Source organism: Drosophila virilis, chromosome X, assembly GCF_030788295.1.
Source record: "Drosophila virilis strain 15010-1051.87 chromosome X, Dvir_AGI_RSII-ME, whole genome shotgun sequence".
In the NCBI taxonomy this organism is placed as follows: Eukaryota; Metazoa; Arthropoda; class Insecta; order Diptera; family Drosophilidae; genus Drosophila; species Drosophila virilis.
Genome location: NC_091543.1, coordinates 29,128,123 through 29,155,674, shown reverse-complemented (window position 1 = coordinate 29,155,674; position 27,552 = coordinate 29,128,123). Strand labels below are relative to the sequence as shown.

General features: G+C 41.5%; 1 protein-coding gene across 1 annotated transcript; it reads right to left on the bottom strand.

Annotated features, from left to right (window-relative positions):
- Window positions 1–1,476: 1,476 nt before the first annotated feature.
- On the bottom strand, window positions 1,477–23,869 carry fz3 (frizzled 3). The gene is made up of 2 exons (XM_002054923.4): window positions 23,242–23,869; window positions 1,477–3,607 (listed from the first exon to the last, which is right to left on the bottom strand). The coding sequence occupies exons 1-2, from the start codon at window positions 23,452–23,454 to the stop codon at window positions 1,961–1,963; spliced, it is 1,860 nt and encodes a 619-aa protein (XP_002054959.1). The 5' UTR covers window positions 23,455–23,869; the 3' UTR covers window positions 1,477–1,960.
- Between the last annotated feature and the right edge of the window lie 3,683 nt (window positions 23,870–27,552).

The following is a 27,552-nucleotide window of genomic DNA, read 5'->3' as shown; positions in this document are numbered from 1 at the left end:
CAAAGCGACAGACAGACATCCAGATGGAACATGGTTGAACCAATTCAGCACAATGAATGCCTCTAAACTGTTGTACAGCCCGTTTTGTTATGACTACAGGGTATATGAAAAGTGTGCACGAAACTTGAAACGTTTGCCGGCGGCTTTTAGTAAGTATGTTGAATGAGCTATTAGCCAAGTGGGACGCATCGTGCAATGATTTGTCTCCGCACAGTCCGATCGCCCCCGCTGGCCAAATGTGGCGCATTTATAATGAAAATTGCCGCACTCGAAACCAAAGTGTCGGCCAGGCTTTAATGCACATTTAACACTTGTAAATGGCCAACAATCATTTGAGCCGCTTACAGGACACCAGGCAGACGGCCTGGCTGGCAGTTTCTGCCCAACTGCAGCCAGCCCCCAGCCCCCCTGGCAAGACTGCGGTGTTGCCTCTGTGGCCTTTTTGGGGGCACGTTCTTTTGTTGTTGCAGCCAGGCAGGCAACTAAGAACAACAAGCAGCAACCTGTTGATGACGATCTTGGCTTGACTTGATTGGGTTTCGGTTTCGGCTACGGTTCTGCAGCGGCGTCTGAGGCGTCTGCTGCAGCCAGAGGAGCCCTTGCCAGAGAACGTGGGCTCAGTTTTTAGTTGGGGCAGCGGCTTTAATCGCTTTGATCTTGGCGCACAAGAGTTAATTGCACGCTTGCTGCACAGTGGCTGTTGTTGTTGTTGTTGTTGGTGTTGTTTTCTTTCGTGCTGTTGCTGCTGCTGCTGCTTGCAACGGCAATTTGTAAGATAGAAACGTTGCACGGCACGCCGTGTGGCAGCTTCAATCAAATTAATTGCAGGCTGCCTCGTCTGCAGCCGTTGTGTGTTTTCTGTCTGTGACACTCGCAGGGTGGCTGGACAAAGGGTTGCCATCCGCGAGTGTCGGCAGCGTCAACATGAATGGTTGCCATCAAATTGAGAGCCGCTCATTAAAATTATTTCTAATTGGCCAACTGCCAAGGCGTCAAGCCCTGCTCCGCTTGCCAAAACAGAAGCCACACTTAACTCTGCCCAGACACTGGCGGCTCTTAATGCAATTAGCTCCGCTTCCATTTTGTGTCAAAGTCTCCTGCTGTCGCTCACTTTCCTCAACTCTTGACCTAGGCTGCGAACCGGCTTAAAGAGAACCAAGCGATGCTCAACTTGAACCATCTGTGTTTCGGAATGTGAATTAATAAATATAAACCTTAATATTATTTATAATAACCCAAAACCTGGGTTAGTGGATGTGGTAAGTCAGGCTGACGAACCCTAGCGCGAGGCATTGGTTCGAACCTTTCAATTGAGTTTTATATATGAAAAAAATTAATGATATATTATCGTTTTTTTATTTTAAATATTTACATTTTTTTAATATTTTTTTAAATATTACAATATTTTTAAGTATTTATTAATTTTTTTTTTGTTTAAATTGATTTAATGTTTTTAAATATCAAAATTGATTTTCCTTTCAAAAGCTGATGACAAGACCCTGATTTTAAATAATAAATAGACTTTGTGGAAACTCACAAATTTTCTTGACTTAAAAAGATTGTTTTATGAAAAAAAAAAAGATTGATTTTTGTAAAATAACGAGAGCTAGTTTTAAAATTTTCCCATGTGTCCTTATATGTATTTTTTTTAAATTAATTCAATGCTTATTAACATATTAAAAATAAAGAAATAATAATACAAATAATAATTAATAATAATAAAAATAATAAAAAAAAACTATTTACACTTAACAAAATACTCAAATTTGATTTAAAGCTATTAACACATTTCATTTAGGCTTAAAAGCTAACGGACTAACGGGCTAGATTAAGATCCAAGCTGAAAGCCGCCCGGCTATGCAGGCATACATACATATTCATAGATCAGTGAATTTTTTAGGCAGGCCAGCGAATACCCTGCCCGAGCTAGGCACTAGGCTGAGATCTGGCCAAGCCGACTCTACACGCGCGACTGATTGGGATTATAGACGGGCACATTGTGAAAGCTGATGCCCGCATAGAGCGGCGCCGCGGAGTGCGCAGCGTGGGGCGCAGCGGAGAGCATCGACTTGCCGCTGGCATAGAGATGCTTCTTGGGCAGGGCAGCCGCGGCCGGCAGCTTGTTGGGCGTCATCAGCGAGGAGCTGGGCGAACCGGCCACCAGTCGGCTGCGATAGCTTTCGCATGTCTTGCGCGACCACACCCACATGCCGGTTAGCGTGCCGCCCACCAGCTGAAAGAAGATGCGCACCAGCGCTGGCCAGGCGCTCAGTTGCGCAGGCGGCGCGCAATCCTCCAGCGTGGAACAGCTGGGCACCGCGTCTACGTAACGCTCACAAAAGGCGGCCACGACGCCCGCCGCAGTTGGCAGGAAGAAGAGCAGCGAGAAGACCACAAAACGCTTGCGAATCTGCGCGAAACGCTGATGCGCCAACGCCAGCGTCGGCTGCAGCTGCTGCTGCAGCGTGTGCAGCGAGCGGGAGGCGCGCAGAGTAAAATACAGGCCCAGGAGCAGCAGGGCCAGGGCAGGTAACTCCACAAACCCGGGCGCTGTGCACATGCCGGTCAGCTCGCTGGGGCGCACGCGCTCGAGCAGCAGAGCGGCAATGGGCGGCGCCAATGGCGGCACCCAGGCAAGCACATGGAACAGGCCGGAACGCTTCTCGAGCGCCTCGCTAGACCACTTCTTGTGCGAGGACAGATAGAAGCAGAGCGCAAAGATTAGCCACCAGCTAGCCGCGCACAGGCTCAAGTACGAGGTGCTGATGTACGAGGCCAGGCAGGGCGGCGTCAGGGCGCAGGGTGCGCGGCCCACACGTCCCGGCTCCTGTTGCTGCTGCAGCAGGGCCAGGCTGCGCGCCTGATGGAACACGATGCGCTCCAGGTAGCACACGCTGAACAAATTGTAGCACAGGCAGAGGAAAAGCACTGGACGCTCCGGATATCCAAAGCGTGTGGGCTCCGCCCAGAACGTGACCAGTGCGAAGAGCGTCAGCACAAAGCAGACCGCGGACAGGCCCAGGATGAGGCTCTCCGTCAGCTTCTTCTGCTGCGTTGTGTGGAATGCGTCGCGCTGGCACTGTGCCAGGCACTCTTCGGGATTTAGCGGACTCAGGCTGAAGTTTTGCGGACACAGGCCGCTTAGGCTCGCCGCAGCGCCCAAGTTGCCATTGCTCGCCGGCGACTTGCTCAGCTGCGAGGACATCTTCCAGGCCATCCAGGACCAGTACATTTGCTGCTGCTGCGGCGGCGGCTCTGCCGCTGCCGACTGCTCTGCGCCGACGCCGACACCGACGGCGCTGCCACTACTGTCCGCAGCAGTAGCTTGTCCGCCCTCGCTGGCCGCCGCCTCCTGCGGTATTTGCATGCAGAGCTCGTGATTCTCCGGCTGCGGCAGCGAATGGCAGCTGAGGAACTGCGGCCACAGCTGCATCAGTTCCGGCGCCGCATTTGCCGCACACTCGCCCTTTACTGTCTCGCAGAGCGACTTGCACGCGGTCACTGGGCGTGGCACGTCCGGACTGCAGAGTGGAAACAGCGCGGAACAGAGCAGAAAACGCGCTCGCCGTGAACAGCCCGACTCGATCAGTGGCAAAAGTTTGGCTATCTGCAATAGACACGAGAAAAAAGAGCGAGAGAGGGGGAGATTAGATAATTGTTGGTATATCTAAATTGAATTAATAATACTTGTAAATGAATATAATTGATTTAACTGTGGATGAGCAATGTGACAAAATGCAACTGGAAAGTCCATTAGGCTCATAAGAATTATCATGGAAATATTTATTAACCAATATCTAGTCGAAAAGTGTCTGAAAGTACACATACACATATATTTGTCTATAATTATCTTACGTACTACAAAAAACAATATATTTTATTTTATAAATATAAATTGAATATATTTAATGTTTATTCAAATGGAAAATATTTTCTCAGTTGTTTTCTCTAATTTTATGGCTGTTTAGTGGGCAGGGAACTTAAAAGCCTGCCGGCGAATAATTAGATCGAAATGCGCTGTTTGATAAGTAAAAACAAAAGAAGTTCGTGAAAAGCAAGCAAACAGACGGCAAATATTTGTGCAAAGTTAAACAGCAAACAGCAGAAAATACTCTGTTCTATTTTGTAGGTGAAACAAAAACAAATATCAGAAAAAATTTAAACAATAAAATTGTCGGCGTTCCCATTCACACCTCAAGCCTGGACAGGGGCGGCGGCGGCGGCGCCGTTGGCTTTGTTAGTTGTTATTGTTGTTGTTGTTGTTGTTGTTGTTGTTGTTGTAGTTGCTGTTGTTCTTCATTGATGTCTATAATTTTATCTAATAAAAATGCAATAAAAATGTAGTCGCACGTAGTCGAGCTTTGTGCGTTTATCTCTTTGTTCTTTTGCCGACAGCGTCGACTAGTCACAATAACAACAACAAAAATCGTTAAACAATTGAAAATTGACAACAACAACAACAACAGCAAAAATATAAAATATCTAATTGCATTTGTTGAGAGTTGAATGAATCTGTTTATCTAACAGTGAGACCTTTTTTGTCTCAAAACTCAAACAAAGCTGCATTCTTATATATTCTTCAAATCCATTATTAGATTTGACTAGCTCTATCAAAATTTCTTAACCTCACAATAAATAGATAAAAGTAATTGTTAACATACTGTAAGATATTGCAAGTTAAACAATTGTGCGAAGAAAATGGCGTGCTGTGACTAACAATTGCGTATTATGTTAAATAACATTGCATTAACATGAACAGTTGAAGTCTTGTACCCAAAGATTAACAGCAAGGTATTCATGTGCTTCACTCTCACATAAATTGACAATAAATAAAAGTTATTATTGACATTGCATTACTAACATTTGCGTGTTATGCTGAACAACATTGGATTAACATTAACAGTTGCAGTTTTGGGCCCATATCTTAACAGTAGACTCTTCTAAGCTAAATGGTCAATGTTGTATAATGTATCACAAAATGTTTAACTTTCACATAAATAAAAGTTAACCTTATATGACCTTATCGCGTGAGTAACATTCTTGTTTTTTGTAAAGTAACATGACATTAACATTAACAATATCAGTTCCATGCCCAAAGCTAACTAGTGGGCCGAAAAGCATTTGACAAGCAGTTAAATTTGCAGTGTTGCCAGCGCAGATGTTAGATTCAATCTCTAAGTAACTTTCTTATACTTGAGATCAAACTGACAATGCTTTGATAGGCACAAGACAGCGTTATTATATTGCCTATGCGACAGAAGTCTGGTCTTAAATGTAGGGTAGGTCTGAGGTCTGCTATTGCTGCAGATATTATTAGGCAGCATTGTTGAATGTTCCATGAGGTTGCAAATGTGTGGCTTGTGTGAAAATTAGCGACAAACTTCGCACATGCGTTAGGCTGGCCATGGAGGTGAGTCAATATCGATATGGTCTGGCATTCCCAGGCGCTCAAGTGTTGAGTGGAATTGTTGGCTAATTACACGCAATGCAATCCGACTGGCTGCAAATGGAAACTGGTTGGAAAAACAGTTTCCGCAGCGTTTGAATCTGCGTTGCGGCTATTAATTGCGGGGCCTGAATCAACTTCAATCGAAACAATCCGGAAAATGCGAACAAAAACAAAAGAAAAGAAATTATGATCCATAATAATATAAAAGGCAAACGGTCCCCAGACATGTCCGTCAAATGATGACGATGACGATGAAGAACCCTGAGTCCGACCGAAGCATAAAACATTTATGAGTTTGAGGAATTTCCGACTAGACGGCCAAAAGGGTCTTGGATTTGAGCCCCGACTCGGTGTGGTTTTAAGCGCGTATCTCACAAAAAAAGGAGAGAAAAAAAGGAGCAGCAGCAGCGAAAAAAAGACTGCATCAAATTAGGGAGACGTTTTCTCAGGAAAGTGCCCAAAAGGCTTAAAAGAGCCTCCAAACAGGCGCGCAGTGTGCGATTCGCATTGTGACTCCCAGTGCGGCACTTTGACATGCATTTGATGGGTTGACATGCGGTCCCAAGACCGACTCCAACTCCGACTCCAACTCCAACTCCGACTCAGACGCCGACACCGATTCCTGACTTGACTGGGCGACCAACTTTTCGTGTTTCAGTTCAGCTTCAGTTTGTATTCAGCTGCCACAACTTTGGCTTTGCTCTGTTGTTGTTATTGTGGTTGCTGCTGCTGTTGTTGTTGCAGGTATAATTAAGGTACATTAGGGCACTCAATAGCCACACAGAAGAGCCATACAACCACTCAACCGCCGCTGGGCATGTGGAACAGCGAATTAGGCACGCAATTTCCAATTTGTATACCCTTCAACCTTAAAAGTATAAAATATGCATGATCCATACGACATTGTACACTATATGGAACATTTATATATATGTATATATATTAGACGGATCCAGAGGACCTTTAAGGCTGCAGCAATCAGCAATCAACAATCATAATATAACAAATTTTTAAATAAATAGAATGTATTATTATAAAATTATATATATATGCAAAAAATTAATAATGATTAAGAAATAGAAGGAATATAATAAATATCAAAGATGGAAAATATAAATTTATTAATTATAACAATTGGTGTATTTATTTAGAAATTTATAAAGCAGGCTAAGTTATAGTTAATAAAGTTATATTTTGCATTACATATATTTTCAATTTCTGCTTTATTTAATAATATTTAGTATACTTCCAATTTCATGCAAAAAATTGATATTCATTAGAAATACAAATAAAATTTGATATAAGAAAGATAAAAAATACAAATTTATTAAATATAAAAATTTTATATTTTGCATTTTTCATAATTCAAATTTGTATTTCATATTTTCATTAATTTAAAATGGTTTGAATATATTAAATTTTATAATTAATTGACATAGTGTATATTTGTAATTTAATAAACAAATAAGTATGTAGACAAAAAAGTATTAAATATACGTAGCTTTTACGGGGTATTACAAAGTCGGATATATTTTTATGTAGGCTACTATTGAGGCTACTATCTCGCTTGCACTCCCTGTTTTCCAACCTATCTGGCTCTTTCTCTTCTCTTTCTCCCTACCTCTCTCCCTCTGTCTCACTCTGCCTCTCTTTTCTGCGGTTGTCTATTATGACCGTAGGTAATAATAATTTAATGATGCTGCAGCCAGGCTTCAACAATGGCAACAAGTGTCTGGGTCTTATCCTCATCATCATCATCATCATCATCATCATCATCAACATCTTTATCATCATTATGGTCAGCGTCATAAGCCAGGCCAAAAACTGAAAGGCAATCAACCTAATAGACAGGCCAACCGCATTTGCAGCCATAGAAAGAGACAAGCTGGCAAAGAGAGAGGCACACAGTGAGCGAGTCAGAAAGAGAGAGAGAGAGAGAGAGAGAGAGAGCGAGAGGGGGAAGAAGCGACTAGATGGTCGGTACAAAAGCTGTGTAACGCTTTTAGGCCACAAACAAACGGCCGGCCAAAAGTAAGTGTCTGAAATGTGTTATTAATGCCGCTTTGTGCTGTTGCTGCAAAATGCAAAAGGGCAACTCGACTTGGCCATATCGCCTGCCCCTGCCACTGCCTCAGCCTCTGCCACTTGCCACCGTCCCTGCCACTGCCTCATTCCCATTCCCAAAAGACGAGGTTCGCGTCTGCGCATCGAATGCAATCTGCAACGCTTCGAGCATTTTTTGGCCACGCAGCCGCCGCAAAAAAGAGGCCGCAATTCGCTGCGCCGCGCCGGCGCGACACCGTCGCACACCCGACAAAAGCCTTCAAATTTGTTTTGCTTGACCATAGGCAACAATGAAAAATATAGAGAGAGGTTGCCCACAAAAAAAACGAACACTTATGCCTAAAAGTCTTAGAATATAACTATTAATAGTAAAGAATAATATTGAAACGTATATTACATAAATATAATTATTAGAATAGAATTTCAGGGAGCATTACATTCTTTCTTTTTATATTAGCAGATCATAAGGTTTAAATATAATTTCATATCAATATTCTATTAGATATTGCTGGTCTTAAACTCAAAGCTTGGGTTTTATTTGATATATAGACTGCATATAAGATATTTGGTTAACATATTTTGAGCAACACGTATTAAAAGATATTCAGTTTAAATATAGAAATAATAACAAAATAATAACAAAAACAAGCAAGAGGTTTTAATCGGGAGCTCCCGACTAGGGAATACCCTGAATCCTCTAACTCCAACATGAAATGCATATATATATTATATTGTAGAAGCTACATGTCAAGTTTGGTGACTCTAGCTTTTAATATTTACCAAAATTGCCCAAAAAAACAGGATATCGATATCGATTTTTATCGATTGGTTGGAAACGGAGTAAGTTATCGATAATCGGAAATAAACTCGATCTGCGCGGGAACTAGGAGCACCTACATCTAAAATTTCTCTAGCTCTTCTGAGATCCTTGCGTTCATACATACGGACGGACGGACGAACGGACGGACAGACAGACAGACGGACATGGCTAGATCGACTCGGCTATTGATGCTGATCAAGAATATATATACTTTATGGGGTCGGAGATGCTTCCTTCTGCCAGTTACATACATTTGGATTTCGCACATTTACAATATACCCTTATACCCATTTTTAATGGGTTCAGGGTATAAAAACAAGCAAGAGGTTTTAATCGGGAGGTTCCGACTAGGGAATACCCTGAATCCTCTTACTCCAACACCAAATGCAGTTCGCGCTGTGCGCTCGTTCGAAGTAATAACGATAAATTAGAAGAAGAAAAAGTTCCCTTGGCAGGGCTCGAGCTCGCGACAGACCGCACCACTTGCTATTCCTCTACTCAACAGCCACACCAACAATTCTGTAAAATTGAGAAAAAAAAATTGTATACAAAAATTCTTAGAGTTTACGCATGCTGCCCCATCCAATTGCGCAGTAAAATATAACTTTGGTTTTTTCTTAACCGATCCTAATGAAATTTTCTACAGAATATCATATTATACCGTAGAATATTTGTGTATTCTCAAAAAGTCAATTGCATTAAAATTGTGACTTAAATTGGTGGGCAATACAAGTAGGTAGCTCGATTTATATATAGGTATAAAATGCAAAATACATGATATACTTATATATAACATTCTATAAGAAACATATCAAGTTTCGTAACTCTAGCTCTTAATATTTGCCCAATTTGTTCAAAACACAGGATGTCGATATTATTATCTTGAGATAACTTGGCATTTAACAGTTTTAACCAGCTTTTAAGATATGACCAATTTACTATCAAGATCTTACTACCATATCGTATAGTTCTCTAGAAAGAGTTGATCCAAATGTTTAAGTATTGGGAGACACCTTAAAGTTTGCCAAGGCCCAGCTACAGTCCGGAACTGTCATATTCAATGGCTTCTTAAGGAACAACCTCTTGTAATTGGTCAGAGAGCAGTTTTGAGACTACAAGGGCATTTAAACGTCGGTGTGGTGGAGCTGTTCTTTCTCGTTTTTAGCCGTTTTTTGTTTGACTCGCGGCCATTCCATCAGTTTTTTTTTACACGCAGCCTGTTTCACACATTTTTTTTTTAGATTTTTTTCTAGTCTTACAACGTTGCGAGCAAAGCTAAATAACATTTAATCTTGTTTCAGTTTGATAATGTTTCAGCTCTCAGTCTCGGCGCTGGCTTGTTGCCCGGCCGTGTTCACAATTTAATTACAAGCCAAAGAACAGCCACAACAACAACAACAACAGCAACAACAACAACAAGCGGCAAGAGGCACAGTTGACACCTGAGCGTAAACGCAAACTTAATGATTTCTCGATTTTGATTAATGATTTGGCCGCAACGAAATCGAGTCAAATGAAAGCAAACCGAGGCAAAAGGCAAAGCATTAATGTTGCCTCATCGATCGAGCAATGTTGTTTCTGTAGTTGTTGTTGTTGCTGCGGCACTTTGGCTTTGAATATCTGAAAGGAAGGAACAACAACAACGAAAGCAGCAGCCGACATTCACATAAAACTATACATAAATATACACATATATGTATCTACTTTAACGTATCTGTGTAGCTTTGTGGCAACTGTGGCAAACTGCGGCAACTGCGGCCGCAACTGGCTACCTTGGCGGCATGTTCATTCATTAACGCTTAATGCCACTATCCAGGATCCTACGCGCTCGCGTCGGCGACATTTAATGCGGCCAGACATCTGCATAATCTGCTCTTAAGTAATGGATTAATTTATAATTTTCTACGCTCCGCGTTTCCATTTCTACCTGCTGGCAGCCCGGCACCCGGCACCCATTCGGGGCATACAAATTATAGGCTTAAGCGCCAGGCAACTGGCAACTGGTAACTGGAAACTGAAACTTGCCACCAGTTGCTGCCCTCTTAAACTGGCCACTCTCCTCTGTTTCTGCCCCTGCCCGTGCCCGTGCCCCTGCACCTGAAATTGGTTGAGAGATTAGTTGGCTGCACTTCAATGGGAACCAGCGGCAGTTGTCCGTAGCGCTGCGATCGCCTTCCCAAATGTGAAAAATCCTCAAATTATGTGTACTTTAGCATAGTATGCAATATATTGTTATGTTTGATACTGTCGTTGGACTGCAATATAATAAAATATATATCTAATTGATATCCCAGACCTGGTCAATTGTTAGAAAGTCCTGAGCATCAGGAAATCATGTAGTATATCAAAGACATGACATGAGTCGCAAACTTTAAAAAAGTTAGTTGATAGTTTAAATTGATTGCATGTGCCTTAAAAATGCCTATTGAAATCAATATATATCAATAAATATCCCTACTAGCTGAGCTGTCTGAGTGGGCCAGTATTTTCCTCAGAATCCGTCGTCAAACCCCAGGAAAGTGTATCCATAAATAATCCTAGACGTAGACCAAAGTAGCCAAAGGTAGTTCAGAACTTAGTTTAAAACTTACAACTATATGCCAATATATTTTTTTTAAATTATAATATTTTTTTATATTCACGGAGCTGCGATTCCCATTGTGCGGACGATCAGCCCAACCCAAGCCACTTTAATAAGGAAAATGAATTGTTTCAAAATTAAGAGTTTTTCGTATAGCTTAGTTTCAGTACATGAACTGATCATTCGCTAAATACTTAAAAAAAAAAATTAGCCCATTTAGTTAGAAATCTTTGTGTAAGCAATGTGCCCGCAGCTTAATAGCTATACAATTATGAATGTACATTTGCCGACGTACTCAGATCTTAGAGCATAATAAAGCCCGCGATTGCCGAGTAGGTTAGGGAAATTTGTGTAAACAAACAAACTTTTTGCAAACATCGGCAACTTTTTTGTGCGCCTGTTTTCGACGAGTATATGAACCAAGTTTGCTTAAAAGTATCTATAGATAGACCGACAGATGGGTATGCTAATCAGAAATAGATATAAATATACTTTATAAGTTCATCGCTGACATGTCGGGACTTGAGCTCTGCAATAATTCGTGTATATAAATTGTTGTAGTATGAACATATATTTGGTTGGCAGCTCGGCGGAGCTACGTTCCCATCTTTTGCCTGCGTGACTGATTTCCATAATAATTATGCTAATGATCATTATAATGATAAGCGTTATGATGATGATGCGATGCGTGATCTCTAATATCTCCGCTCGGCTACTTGAGCTTTCAGCGCCCGCCAATCACACACAGCTACGATGATGAGACAGCTCGAACTATGAATGAGTTGTGCATTTGTGTGTGTGTGCGTGTGTGTGTGTATCTCTCAAGCGCTTTTTGTTTCGGTATCTTGCAGATGCATCTAGGCGGCGGCCTGTGATAGTGGCCTCCACAAATTGCTCAGCTGCCACAAGTGACAAGTGTTGCAAAGTACCGCAAACTAAGCACTCAACAACACACACACACAACCGATACACAAACACACGGCGAGAGCTGGCTTAGATACTAAATCTTGAAGCTTGGCAGCAACTTGGCCGGCTCAAAGTCAAGTTTGGTCAGCCGACAAAAGCGTCGCTCACGATGTTCATTTTAGCAGGACGGCAGTTTTATATCTTGCTGTCAGTTGCTGTAGTTGTTTCTGTTGTCGTTGTCAGTGCATTTTTAGATTTGCGCTTTGTTTGATTTAACTGCCCGCTCGCCATTTGATACGAGCTGAAGGCCTGTGCGCAGTCAAAATCAGGCACACGGATCGATAGCCGGGGGGGAATGGGTGAAAGGCGAGCTGAAGCGGACCGACGAGCGGTTGGGCGGTTAGTGGGGCTTAACTGCCGCTTGGGTGCCGCTTTGGGGCGGCGTCGGCGGCTTTGAAGTGCGCCAATTGATTTAATTTGCTTTGAAAGCGCTTGCAATTAGCGAACAGAGTTCGCTCTTTCAGCTACAAATGGAATACACTCAAAAAAATGTGTTGTACATTTGAGCAGTATTTAGTCATAAATTAAAGAGCTTACCTAATACCAGAAATTTGGCTTGCTTAAAAAATTAAGTGTCCCCTATTTGGAAGAAAAGGGAGATACTGTGTTTCTCTCTAGTCTTAATTCTTCAGGAGAATCGAAATAGATAAGTTATAATTAAAGTGAAGCACTATCGATCGACTATTTTTTTTTTAATCTAAGGACCTAAAAGTAAGTATATTATAACAAGATATATTATAAAACAAAAAATCGTTTAAAATAATAAATCTTTTGCGAATCGCATAAACAATTATTCTCGAGTATAATCGAGAATTATTGGAAAACCCGGATACATTCTAATATAATGAAAGTACAAAAAATACAGGACATAAAAGCAGTCCAAATAATACATCTTTTAACACAACCCAAAAAATCGAATGTAATTAAAAAAACTTTTTAACAAATTCCTGCAACTGTTATTGATATGAAATATTATTTGAGTGTACGAATATGAATATGAATACACGGCTCGAGTGCGCGTCCGGCCAGCTGCTGGAGAGTGAGGGTAAAAGAGAGGGAGAATGTGTTTCGGGAACAGGTCAACGTGAGACGTGAATTTGGAGCTTTGTGTTGCCCGTCAGCGTTAATTTGCATAATTAAGACGCCGCCGCGTGACAACGATGCGATGATAAATCGAAGCCGCCGCCGTCGCCGTCGCCACCGCAGCGAAAAATAAAATAAACAATTAAAAAGGCAAGAGCCGCGATGACATCATATCGCGATCCCAAAACTGATAGATCTAAAGCAATCAGCTTGGCCTTTTGTTTACGTAATTAAGCAGCTGATAGAGCAGCAAATGCAGTTGCAGTTGCAGCTCGCAGTTCGCGGCATGCTACTGTCAACTGCGGCAACGGCCGGCATTGCCGACATATGAATGTCTTCTCACAATTAATTGACATTTTGACTGGCGACGATTGTCATTCAAAAGGCAAAGCCCAATTGAAATGAAACGAAGTTCTTCTTAAGCTCTTGCCAGGCTGCCTGACAGCGGCAGGCTGGAATGCCACAAAGCTGCGATCGCAGCAGAAAAAGGCTAGAAGGCTTAATGGCAGCTCCAGTGCTAGAGGCAGGCAAAATCTCATCGACAACCAGCTTCGAGCACAGTGTGTGGCCACAAGACTAGAAACACTTGAAATGCGCTTGCTGCAGCAAAAAATTAATACCAAAGGCAGGCATATTAGCCACAAGTAAGCAGACTAAATACCCTGTAATAGGCGAAATATACTTTTCAGGCAACAACTTCGCATTCGCCTTTTTCATGCTTAAATAAAACTTTTCATTCTTGAATTTAAGTAAATTAAATAACATAGAAATAAGTATATAAATGTAAATTTCAATTTGCAAACAATCCTTCCCAAAGAAGTTATACCATAAAGAAATCAAGAACAAGATCATAGCCCGAGCTGCAAATCGGATAGATAGATAGAAACAGCCAATAGCCGGACTTTTATAGGTTCGAACCCATATTCTGGTTCAAACGTTCGTTTGTAGTTTCTGCAAATAGATTGGGCTTGGGTTGGGTCTGGGTTCGGGCAACTGCTTCAGCAACTGGGTCGATTTTTAAATAAAATATAAATTGGATTTGGAATCAGATTTATCAAATCGTCTCAACCCTTGAGAAACTGGAATTGAGCATATAGCTTGTGCTTATATGAGTCTGGCAAATAAAAAGCGTTTCTAAGCACACGAGCAGCTGCTGTAGTAAAGGCAGCCGCAACTGCAGCTCGTATGCTCGGATGCTGGCTTCCGAGCTTAGCAGCAGTTGCTTGGCATTGGCAGCAGTTAGACAAACAGTCAGCGACAGCGTCGGCTAATCTTTGGCAGAAATCTGCCAATGCGGCTGCCAGGCCGACCGACAGACAGCTCAAAGGGGCCTCAACTCTGCGGCCTGCCAGCCGCTGGCAGTACATGAAAGCAATTGCGCGCACGCTACAGTTACAATTGAACGTCTCCGGGCATTGTATAGACGGGTTACGTGGAGCAGCAGCCCTGACCCAGCCACACACACAGAACTGGACGCTGGTCGGGCTCTTTGCGTTCTGCTTAATGTATTCAATGCGAGTCTGCTGCACTTGCATCGGGCTGGCTGGCTTGCCGGCTGGCAGCTTGCCTCAGTTTTGGGGCTGACAATTTTGTCAGCTTCCAGACGCATGGATAAGCCACCAAAATGTTGCCAAAAAAGCAGGAAAACAACTACAAAAGCAATAAAAAGCATGCGCATTGCAGCTGTTTTTTGTTTTAAGGCAGCGTGTCGCGCACTTGCCAGATGCCCCGTTGCGCAGTGGAAGCGGGTAGGGTGGGGTACTTATCTTTAGCCTGAGCAATTCACGCGAGCGCAGGCGCGCAGTTCAATTAACTTAATTGCCATGTAATTACGTGCAGCATAAACTACAATAACAACAACAACAACTCTGGCACAGTTCAACGTCATCTTCTGCCGCGTCGACATTCAGCATCCTGCTGCAAAACAAAAGACTTAAGACACAAACCTGCTGCGACGGCTGCTGCTGCTGCTGCTGCGACTTTGTCTGCTTTTTTTTTTTGCTTTATTTTTTGTGTTTCAGGCCAACGCAGTTTTTGTTGTCGACGTTGTCTGCATTGTTTTCATACCCTGCACTTGGGCAAATGAAGAAGGCGGCATAAGAAAATTGTGTCAATGTGCACGGCCAATATATCTCTGATATTTATGATTGATATTTGTCATCTTATTAAAGTGAGGGGCTTGAGGGTGGATTTCGGACTGCTCTTCCTCGAGTTATGTGGCCCAAAATCGATGGGAGTAAATATTTTGAAATATATATCTCTGAAGCTTAAGAGATACTTTTTATTGAGAATATTTATTCATTTCAGCGCCTTACAGGGAATTTATCAGTCGACTACACGCGTTCTGATGGCCGGTGCGTTATATTTTTTGTTTTTTTTTTTTGCTCACCGGCGTCGCATCGTTACTCTGACATTCCTGGCTGCCTTTTTCCCTGGTGCGGCATTTGAAAAACGTTGCTGCATTTTTTGCGTGCTTGCGCCTTGGATCGACGTCGTCGTCGTCGTTGTCGTCCAAGCCGGGCCAACTAATTGTTGTTGCCTGGCTTAAAAGCGGCAGCAACTGTGGCTGGGACCGCGACTGCGACTGCGTTTGCCACAGCCAACAGGCAACAGTTGCGCCGAATCTGCTTTTGCCTCTGGCTCCGGCTACGGCTACGGCTCTGGAGCGGGGCAACCTTTTGTCAAAAATGTTTTCGTCAACATTGCGCTGTGCTTCATCATTATATCAAGTCGTTGGCAGAGTTATGCCGGCCATCGAATGACAAACGATCCATAGTTAACCATCGCGCACACACACGCACACACACGCACACACACACACATACACACACACGCCATTTTAACTGTCTGCGCCAAACTTCAAAGTCATTTGTCTATATGTAATGATGCATTATGCCCAGGGCCCTCATAATTGTTGTTGTTGTTGTTGCTGCTGTTTTTTTTTTTTTTTTTTTTTTTGTTGCTGTTATTCCTGGTCGGCAGCACTCAAACATTTGACATTATCATCGCTAAGTCACCTCAAATGCCGCCCTGACATTCGTTGCGTCTTTGTTGCTTCTTCTACGAACGTTGCCCACATAATTACAATACAAATATATATATTTATATAAGTATGTATGTATATATACGCATATTGCTGAAAACGTAAGCTGGTAGCTTCTACTAACAACAACAACATGGCGCTTGGCATTTCAGCGTCTGTCTGATAAGCGGCTCTTATCAAAACGCCGCCACGGATTAACTCTGGATGAGTTTTCTTTGCTAAGAAACAACAACAACAGAACTGAAAACATTTATGGACTGACTGTTGTTGTACAAAAAAAATAACTGATAGCTGATAGAAATGCAAGCACATTAAGTTTTTATCAAACAAAAAATATTAAATATATAAATAAAAAACAAAAACAAATCCCAATGCGGGCATTGAGACTGTTATGCAGCAGAAAATTTTAAGGAAATAATATTAATTATAAATATAATATACGTATATAAGTAACACAAATACTAAAAATAATAATAATGATAATGATAAAAATGATAAAATTAATAAGAATAATGATAAAAATAATGATAATGATAGTAAAAAAATGTTAGGGTAATAACGATAACTAAAATATTTAGTAAAACCAATACTAATACTTATAATAATAATTATACTGAAATAAAAAAATAATTTTATGCAATACCACTATTAAGGTAACATTAATTACTGTAAAGTTTATAATAAGAGCAATCAAGAGCAACCATTAATAAAGATTTTGATAATGAGAAAGATATCAATGATGGCAATACGAATAAAAAGAGTAATAATTATTTTAATACTATTATTAATAATATTAATATATTTTACATTAATATTAATTAATACATTCCGATTGTTTTAATAATATTAACATAAATATCGAATATATTAATATTAATGATAATAATTATAATAATAGTAATGAAAAAAATAGTTATATTTAACAACAATTATATTAATATATTCACGCTCTTTTTGGATAAGATACAACATTCATTCAGATTCTGTGTATATAGATTTTGATATGGTGAATGAAGTGCAAGAACAAAGGAATGTTTTATTGTTATTATTTTAAATAAAAAATATACAATATTCGATTTACTTAAGCAGATCTGAGCTATCTAAATATATGAGAAAATAGCTCTTACCGTTTCATAAATTAAACCTTGTATATTTTCTAAATAAATTATGTAATATTGAAAATTGATGATAAGTAATATTTATATTCATTTTTATAATCATAATGCCTCTTATAAGAAATTTAATGTTTGCATTATAAAGGGCGCAGTCTGTAAAACTTAATCTCCAATTTATCAACGCGAGCTGCCCTCAATGGACTTTCATTTGAAAATTATTCAAGCAAAGTCCACGCTGTTTAATTGCTTCCAAATATTCTGCATTGGGATAGGCTTTCGTTGGGCGAATATCGCATTTCAGTATTGATTAAAATATTAAAAAAAAAAAACAAGCAGACAAAAGCCTGAGTTTTGAATAGGTGTGGGGTATCATTTCCTTCCTCTTTTGCACTAGCTCGATTGTTTATTATTGTATTTGGACTCTAATGACATCACAGCCTTGCGCATTAATCAGACGTCGACATGGGCATGGTCACGGTGGAAACTTTGATCGGGTTTGCATGGCTGTTATCTGGGGGCGGGTGGATTGGGGTACGTCTAGGAATCTATAATCTGCGTTTGCGTCTGAATTTTGAATATTGGCCGCAAACAAATAAGCGTAAATTTGTTTGCGCCTATTTCTTTAATCAAGTTATGAGCCAATCATGCCCAGATATGGGTAGACGCAGCTACGGCTGTATTGCTTTATATATATATATATATATATCTGATACACGCAGCGGTCTTTGGGACAAATGATAAGCGGCATAATTGCAATAAACATTTATGGCACTTGGAAGGGGGGGGGTCTAAGTTTCTGCTCTTACTTGAAACGTTGCTGTTTTTGTTTATCGAATTTGCAATGCAGCAAGCCTCCTTCCCCTATCAACCCTGTCTCATGATAATAATTGCCTTACTACACCCTGCTCTCCAGCGAGCAATCTGCCTAATGGGCCCTGATTTCGAAAATCAAACAATTTTATTGTCGCCATCGCCATCGTTTTCGTTGTCGTCCACGTCGTCGTCGTCTTCGTCTTTATGGTGCAAACTTTGCGGCCTTATGTGATGTGTGCTTATGCTGTCGGTGGGTTACCATTGGCATTCCACGCAAGTGTGAGTGGGGGACCATTTTGGGCGGATTGCCGGCAATTCGGCTCTCAGATCTTCGCTGCGTCAGGGGCTAATGCCTTGTCCAAACACAGCGCCCAAACGCTGTTCAAATATTTACAATTACTTTACATAAACGCTAAAAAGCGCAACAGCTTGGCCCGGATAGGAGCCGGGGCCGGGACAGGGCAAGGGGGGACAGTCTCCCTTGTTTGAGCACTCATCTGTCATATTTAAGGCACAAATCCGACTGCGACTCCAAATGTGACGGCGACTGCAACTGCGAGCAGGCCCATGTTTTTGTTTTTTTTTTCACTATTTTCTTTATCGGAGGCGATATGACAAACATGACAGCACGTAAAACCGTCCCCCAAATCGCCCCACCTACCCATTGCAGCCGCCTGGGCCCCCTAGACACGTGAAATGATAATGGACAAATACAAATCTAGCAGGGGGAGGGGGCTGGTGAGGAGGTGGGGTGGGTAGCTGTGTTGTGGCATAAACAAGTCAAGTCAAATAAATGCCAGATCTCTCCACAAGGCATACCAGTGCTGCCCAACCCCCCCGCCTGCCCGCGCTCCCACCCTTCCACAAATTTCCCCAATATTCCTACAGCTTATTTCGCTCCCTTTCATAACTCGCATTGCTGTCTCTGTCCCCTGTTTACCCAGTGGGCGTTACGACCGAATGCCGACAAAGTGCTCGTCAACGAACAATTACAAGCAAATTAATTCAACGTGTGCTGCAACAACCCAAACCCCAGCCCGCCCCAACGTCTCCCACCACTGGACCCTTAGCCTTAGTTTGGGCGCGAACCTCTTATAGATAAACATCAATTGAAACGCTGGAAATATAATTGAAGAAGTTGGACACTTGTTGAAGTGGTCTATGAGTAAGGGGTGGGTGCTAAATGTAAAGGGCGGCGAAAGAACGAGAGTGACAAAGGGAGAAAGAGAGAGAGAAAAACTTAACTTAATTGCAGCCAATATATTTATACATATATATGTCCGAACAATGATGTGTACAATTTATATTATTCCATACTATATAATATTGACCAAGTTATATTAGTATAGTATGGCACAATATATACCATGTAAATTAGCATTCCACTAGGGATATTAAGAAATATTCCTGAAATAAACTATTTATATATCCAGATATGATATAAGACATATTTGAGCCCTTACAGATTAGAGTACTCATATTTATTGCGAGTAAGTGTTTAAAAATTAACTCAAATAGGTAACATATTAGCTATAAGTACTTATTCCACACATTTTTCTCAATTAATGTGCCTCGATATGCTCTGTACTAGAATATTTTGGAGGAATCAAATTGGAATATGTTGGTTTTGGGATAAGTTAGTGTATAAATTGCATTTGCATCTGGCCTCAAAGCTTTTGAAGATTGTTCTTCTTCTTCTTCTTCTTGTTATTGTTGTTTTGTTGTTGTGTTGTGGCTGTGGTGGTGGGTTTTTAGTTGGGCTTTTCTTTTGATTTCGATGTCTTTTGTGTTATTTCGATCTGTTTGCATTTGAAAACTCTTTGATCTGCTTTATGTGCTTCCGATTTAATTTCATTTTATTTCGTTTGCTGCTTTCGTTTTTATTGGCCACTTGAAACATGTTCGACTTTTTTTTGAGATTTGTCTACACACACACACACACACACACACACACACAGAGACCATCTAAAAGGCAGCCGGCCCTGTGGCTGCAAAATTTTACATTTTGTTGATCTTAGCAGACAAAGAGAGAAAGAGAGAGAGAGAACGTGCGTGAAAGAGTGGGAGAGAACGGCAGGGCGAGAGGTAGACAGACATCCATTTAGGGCACAAGATGAACATTTACAGCAGCGCCAGGCGCAGGCTGCGATAAGAAAGGCAAAGTAGGCGGCAACGCGGACCGAACGCCTTCAAAAAGAGAGACAAGCAATTGCAATGAGCGACTAGCAATTACCCTGCAAATGCAAAAAAAAAAACCTGCATGCGGAAAACATAGTTTGGTTTGGAAGAATGTGAAATATTTTGGAAAAAATATCTAAATTACCTTGCGTCATATACGAAAAGTATTTATATGGAACGAAATATTTTCCAAGCACATACTATCGAGTCAATTGCTTTTCAGTGGTTTGATGAGAACATAAAGAATTTCACATGCATAAATCATAAACATATATCGATTGCCAGACTGAAAACGGGCATTGATGAATCACAAATACATATTTATAGTTGTGGATCTTATTTATATATTAAATACTTTAATCTAGTTGCGCCCTTAACCGAGTCTTACAACTGCCCTCCATAGTCGGTTTGAACACTTACATTTTGCAGGGTATGCCGCAGTCGGCATAGGCAACTGGCACGCAGTAAAAGCAAATGCAAAGAGCAACGGTGCGAGGCATAGTGCACAGTTTTATGGGGTTTGTCGTAGCAGCAGCTGCAATCAGCTCCGGACCTGCCAGGGCCCAGGCCGCTGCACTTAACGCCGCAGCATCCATTGACCAATGCCCAAAACGAGAAGCGCCGCATGGCCAGGGGCTAGGGCACGGGCAGGGGCAGTGGTAGGGGCAGGAGCAGGGGCGGAGGCAGCGGCATGAAATGCAAGATATTCTCGAAAGAGCACGATGCCCATTCGGCGCTTGAGACCAGGCAAAAGGTGTTAATGGACTCTGGCCAAAAGAAAGGCCCCGACCATGACCCCGACACCCGACTACCGTCTGGCGACCCCTGCAACGTGTGTCTACGCGTCGCACATCTCTCACTTCTTTCTTTCATTCTTTTGCTTCTTCCTTCCTTCTCCTCTTCTTTTTTTCCCCTCGTCACAGGTCTCTAGATTTCCACTAAACGCTTTGCCCATTATCAGCGGCATTATCCCGCTCAGGCTGTGCTTCTTCTTCTGCTTTTGATGCTTCTTCTTTAGCTTTTTAGGCACGCACTCGCTTTGACTATTTCAATGGTAAATTATGGCCAAGAATGACGCTGACCTCAAATGCACTTACAGAAAAGAAAAAAGAAAATACAAAAAACAAAATAAGCTCAACTTTGGTTCCAGTTAACAATTTTTTCTAATTTCATCATTTTTGTTGTGCTTTTTTTTTCCGCTTATTTTTTTTTATTTGTATTCTTTTTTTTGTTTTTTTATCATTTTATCTGGAACATGCAAAGACGGCAGCGACGCCGACGCCGACGTCGACGCCGACGCCGACGTCGACGCCTACGTCGACGTCACTGATAGCGGCCAGCATTTTACATTGAAAAGCAATTAAATGTTTGCGGCTGTCGCTTCTCCAAAGTCTTTTGACTGATAACTCTGTTGTGCCTGTGCGTGTATGTGTGTGTGTGTGTGCGTGTGTGCGTGTGTGTGACTGTGTGGGTGTTTGCACTCTTGTCTAGATACGCGTAGAGTAGAGCAGTTCCCCAATGTTGGGCCACGCCACACCCAAGCAACAGTCTGCCAGCCATCCCATAGACAATAGAGTCCCGAGCGGTTACCATATGAAAGGGAACTCCTGATCGTATGTTGCATATACATATACGTTGGTATAGCAGAAGTCTTTGCGTAACTGACTAGGGTCAGTCCAAAGCGGGACTTCATTTGGTACTTAAATTTTAGCTTCTCATAAAAGAAGTCTCGGAAATGGGTTAAGCTTGGGTTAGCATGAAGAGGAATAGTTGTTTGTTGCCAAAAATTTGGATTGTCTGAGCTTTTCTTATCATGGAATCTCTAATTGTAACATCTGATAAAGAAAACTCTCGGAAATTAATGGATATTTGGCTGAAAATGGGTTAAGCTGGGGCTAGAATGAAAAATAATATGGATAGTCTGACTGACCAATAGAGCTCTATATTCTAAATTACTTTGATTTCTTTCACAACCTTATAAGTATTCTTTTAGTACCCAGCGTAGTGTATTATATTTTCGAAAGAGACGGAAATATTTCTGGAAAACGTTTCAATTCATATTTCTCTAGATAAACAGATATGATATGGGCATACAAATATGAACAAATATGAAAGTAGACTAATTTCAAGGTTGCTTAATAACTCAATTTGAAAAGAAAACAAGAAATTTATTTCTTGCATTTTATTATTCGTGAAGTTCTCAAGTCTAGAATCTAATAGCTTAGATAATGTTGCTTTTAAATTTTCAGATAATTCGTATTTCCGATAGTTTCCTATTGCGAGAGCCCAGCATACTTCCTAAATGTACCCAAGGGCCCATGTACTTGATCTTACACAAAATCGCTTTAAATGAAATGCCTAGCGATATATGCTCCATACTTGTCACCTGCTCTCTTAAGTGAAGTATTATTATAAGACACTTTTCTACAGTTCCTACAATTACCAGGCTTAAACTATTATTGGCGTTCACTAAAACATTATTATAATATAAATTTCTTGAGTTCTTAGCTTAATTAAACTTTAGTTCGAATTTAATAGAATTCTAGTTGGATTGTGTGTACAGAGACCCTGCTGTCATTATGAGCGCATTTCTCATTTCGATTTATAGTTTGGTGTATGTTTGTTTAGCTGTTGTTGTTGTTTTTGTTGTTGTTGCTTTTGTTGCCTTATCTTTTGTACATCGCGAAACGACAAAGCCAAAACGAAAAGCCACAAAAACTATATGTGTGTACATAAAAAAACAAAAAGAAGAAGAAAGAGCTGAAAAAAAGTGGAGGCGCTTTGATGAGCTGCCGCCAGTTGGCCCGTCAATGTCAGAGCAACAGACACAACGTCAGCTTCGACTACGGCTCCAGTTCCAGCTCCAGTCATGTCCATATATACAGTTACAGATCCGTCTATGTCCGCCTCTCCATCTCCATCTCCGTCTCCGTCTCCGTCTCCGGCTTCGTCTCAATCGTCGCAGTCGGTTGACTTTCGCAATGGCTTGTGACTTTTTAACAATTTTTGGTTTTCACACGTAAGCGTCAAGAATGGTTTTATGGCCACACAAAAGTAGCGCTTATCGTCACGCAGAAATCGGGCACAAATGGTATGGGGGTTGGCTGAGTAGACGAGGGAGGTGCTTACCTGCAATTCAGCCTCCAGCTGATTGGTATGACCGGCCAGATTAGGCAGTGCGGTCATATTGTAGCCGAGGCCCTGGCAGGCGGACACTGCAATACGTTGGCATTGTAATCCATTGGAGCTGCCACCGTTAGCCGAGCTGCCCGCTGCCTGCGCCTGGCCGCTGCACTGCGTCAAGCCGGCGATCAGCGCCAGTAAAATATTTGCTGCCAGCATTTGATGGAATCAAGCTGAAAATCGTAGTCACTGATGGTAGTCGTTGAGGCCTTATGCCGTATGCCGTATGCCTTGGGCCGTGTGCTCAAGATCAGAATCAGGATCAGGATCAGGATTAGGATCTGAATTTGGATCAGATTCACAATCAGTTTGGCCTCATTCTGCGGCCCACAAAGTTCACATGCGAATCTCTCACTCGCGATTGCTGCTGTTGTTAATAACAGCAGAGCACGTGAAAAAAAAGTAAATCAAGAATTTAACAAACGATATTTTAATTTAATAAATATCGTCTCTGAATCTTTAGTCGATTCCCAATGCACAAAACACGCTCAAATTGTCGATGTCAAATCCGACTGCAACGCGTCCACACTCCTCGATGTATTTACGTGGACTGAACGAGCCGCAAACCGAACTGTTACTGTTGGGCAGCAGAGCGAGCGACTGAGAGCGCCAAACATAGGCGCATAACAGACTGAGAACAGCTGCGACTGAACTGAGCGCGCACAACTTGTGAGGCACAAGTAATACAACATGCACGTACAGAGTAGTAGAGAGAGAGAGTGAGAGAGCGTTAATACACGAGCAGAGAGCCTGCAGTCAAGCGCGCTGTACAATTTGAATGTGTTTCGTTGCAGGTGTATTAAATATTTGCATTTTAACAAACACACATGTGTATGTAAGTGTGTAATTAACAACAATAATGAACACAAAATGTTAATGTTAAGGCATTTCCATAACATTTGTTTACATTTCTGTAAGTGAATTACCAGTATGCAGTTAATTATGAATAGGATCACGCTGATAAAAGTTGCTAACCTGAAGTAACAGCAAATCAGCTGTAAATAAAAGAATTCTATTCTAGTTTCCAGTTTCAAAAAAGTGTGTTAACATAGACAAATAACAAAATAAACTTACTATTCGGTAAAAATCTTTAAATTTGATATTTTGTTATATATGTAATTTAGTATATATGTATAGAATGTAATGTTATTTATGTTGTAATTAAAGTATATAAATACTTTACAAACCTAAAGACTGCCAATAAATTAAATGTTCTTGAAGATATTTAATATACTACTAATTATATAATTATAGACCGCATAAGAAGACAAAAAGAAATTGTCATTTAGATACGCTAAGAACCCATCAAATATTTTACACATATATAATTTCTATAATTTCTTAAATGATTTCAGTGAATAACTATTTAACTAATAATGCCATTTGAATTCAAATTTTCCAATGTTAATGACCGGTTATCTGTTCAACTAGTGTTGGACAATGATATATAATTTAATGAAAAAATGCACCGTTAGCTATTAAGCATCAATTTCTTGCGTAACTCACGAATGAAGATCACTGATCAGTGATCAGTGATCAGTGATCAATGATCAGTGAACGACAGATTGTTTTTGGAAAGCTAACCCACCTGCTAGCGGCAACAGTGGCAGGTGAGCAACAGCGCTGCGTGGCATTCAAAGCGCCTTTGACTTGATCTTAAAGCCATGCCACATGGATCTTTTATCTGTGTGTGTGTGTGTGTGTGTGTGTGTGTGTGTGTGTGTGTGTGTGTGTGTGTGTGTGTCTGTGTGTGAGTGTGAGTCTGATTGGCTCCTTGCTCTTGGGGGGAATGGGAAATTTGATCGTACACACAACGAGCAGCGACCACAACAGCAACACAAACATCAACATCAACGACGACAACGACAAGGAGAACAGGAACGACATCAAACAAAACTGAAAGGTGGCCTCTGCAGCAAAAGGTGGTGGTGCAGGGCGGTCTTCAATGCCGCTGCTCGCGTGGGAGCAGCATAGTGATGGAGGGTGGGAGGAAGAGGAGAGGGGGGGGGGGGGCAAGCGGGAAGCGGGGCGGCACTTACAATTGAGCACCGCGACCTTCGCTTGCAGCAGCAACAGCAGCAACAGCCACGACGACGTCGGCGGCGTCGGCAATCTTTGATGTGCGCTTTGATTTCCGGCAGCGAGATAAGATTTTTTCTTACTCATTGCCCTTCCTCGCTCCGCCTCGCGCACCGTATAGTTGCCCCCTCTCCCTCCCCTGGCTTTATGGGGTAGGGGCGGTGCGCAAAGCAGAAAATCGCAAATCAAAACGAATTGCAGCAAATTTTGCGCCCGGGACGGCGCATCAAACGCAGTTGGGCGAAGCGTTGCGAGATTTTTATCGCCGCAACTGCAAAAGGAGGCGTTGCACATGGCTGGCAACGATTGGTGGCAGGAACGGTTCTGCGGGGGCATGGCCAATGCCAATACCAATGCCAATGCCAGTGCCAGTGCCAATGTCGAGTAGCCTCCTCGTCTGGCCGGGCATAGAACTGCATAGATTGCACAGAAATGCAAAGCTGCCATCGCTGATCAATGGCAACGTGCAACACCTGTTGTTCCAAACTCCGCGCTAGTTGCTGCCACGCTCAATTGGCAGCAAATCGGCGCGCACTTCCGCAGCGCTAACAGGTGCCCAACTGAGCTGAACTGAGCCGGGCTGAGCTGCAGCCCGAAACCACTTTCATCAAGATCTTTCAATTGTCATCAAGGCTAATGCCCATGTAAGCCCCCCCACCCCAGCGCCCGTTCGCTTACACACTCACACACACTTCAGTTGGCAGCAACAGAAGAAGAAGCAATAATACGGCTACTCAACTACTCTTGTCTCCGGATCCATTGGCTCGTCCATTGTTTGTTTGTTGATTCTCAAAAATCTGCCGGTTGTTTGAACTTCGGGCATCAAAGGGGATCAATCCGGCTGGGGTCGTGTAGGCAAGCGCTACCCTATAATGGCTAATGTAAGCACTAACACTTGCCCTCCTCGGCTTCATCTTTTGTTTACAACTCATTCGCCGTCTCAGTCTATCTATATGTCTATCTCCTTCTTTGCCTGTGTTTGTACTCTCTTCATTAAGTGCCTGTGCTGCACCCTATATAAATGCTGCCAGGCATCTCAGTTCGGGCGATCGCTTTGCATTGTCTTCGGTTGCCTATCTGTGCATCTAGAGCCTGGGGCTAAGCACAGGTTTCTCTCTCCTAATGCCTATTATCATGGTTAGCAATATGCGCATTTTAAGGGGTATGATGCGTATATTATAAAAATAAAATACCCTTCAATTCAGCAATTGGTTTTAAGACGGGCGTTACATTACATTCGACTGCTTATTATCATTTTTATATTTATATCCATTCACCATATAAGGTATCTCCTATTCAAGCATATTTAGTTATTATAATTATTATGCTTACAAGCCGCATTTATAATTCCTGTGCGACTCATATCTTGAAGCTTTTGCGAATTAAATTCATCTGCTTGACATTTGCAAGTCTTGTTTAAATTTCAATTCATATTTTACTACAAATCGAATCAAACCGAAAAATAAATTTACTTTTGAGCGAGGTCCAAAGAATGAATATTTTTGGACCCAAATTCCATATGAAAATATCAACGTATAGCAATATTTACAGTAAAATGGAATGTGATTATTTGATGCAATTTCGAGACTGAATATCAATGTATGTGAATAAGAATATGAATAACCAAGGTTTGAACCTGGAGTAGGTTCGTGCCGTAAACTGAACCAGCGACAATTGCTTTCGGAGTCGGAGATCTATTAATTTATTTTAATTTATATTTACTTTATACATAAGTATAAACCTTACAGAATGTGATAGTAAAAGTAAATATTTCAAATAATAATAAAAACAAATAAAAATAAAAAATATTAGAAATCTTATAGAACAGCTTATGTATTTGATGCGGAACCAATTATGCTCCGACTTTGTGAGAAGAAAATATGTTTTCAAAAGAAGTATTTATATATATATACACGTACATGTATATTAGATTGATCGATTGCTGTATATCACTGGGAACTTGGAGTATGTGAAGTTTGCATATTTCGCGCAATATAATTGAGACTGTAATTTTTTTGTATTTGTATTACGCAGACGCATACGTCGTGACTTGATCACGATCTACCTGTGATCAGTGATCAGTGATCAGCAATCAGCGATCGGAACTATGACAAAGACGCGTTGCCAACTATTAAATCACGGCTTGGATCTTCAAAGAGTTCCGCACTGTCACCAGAT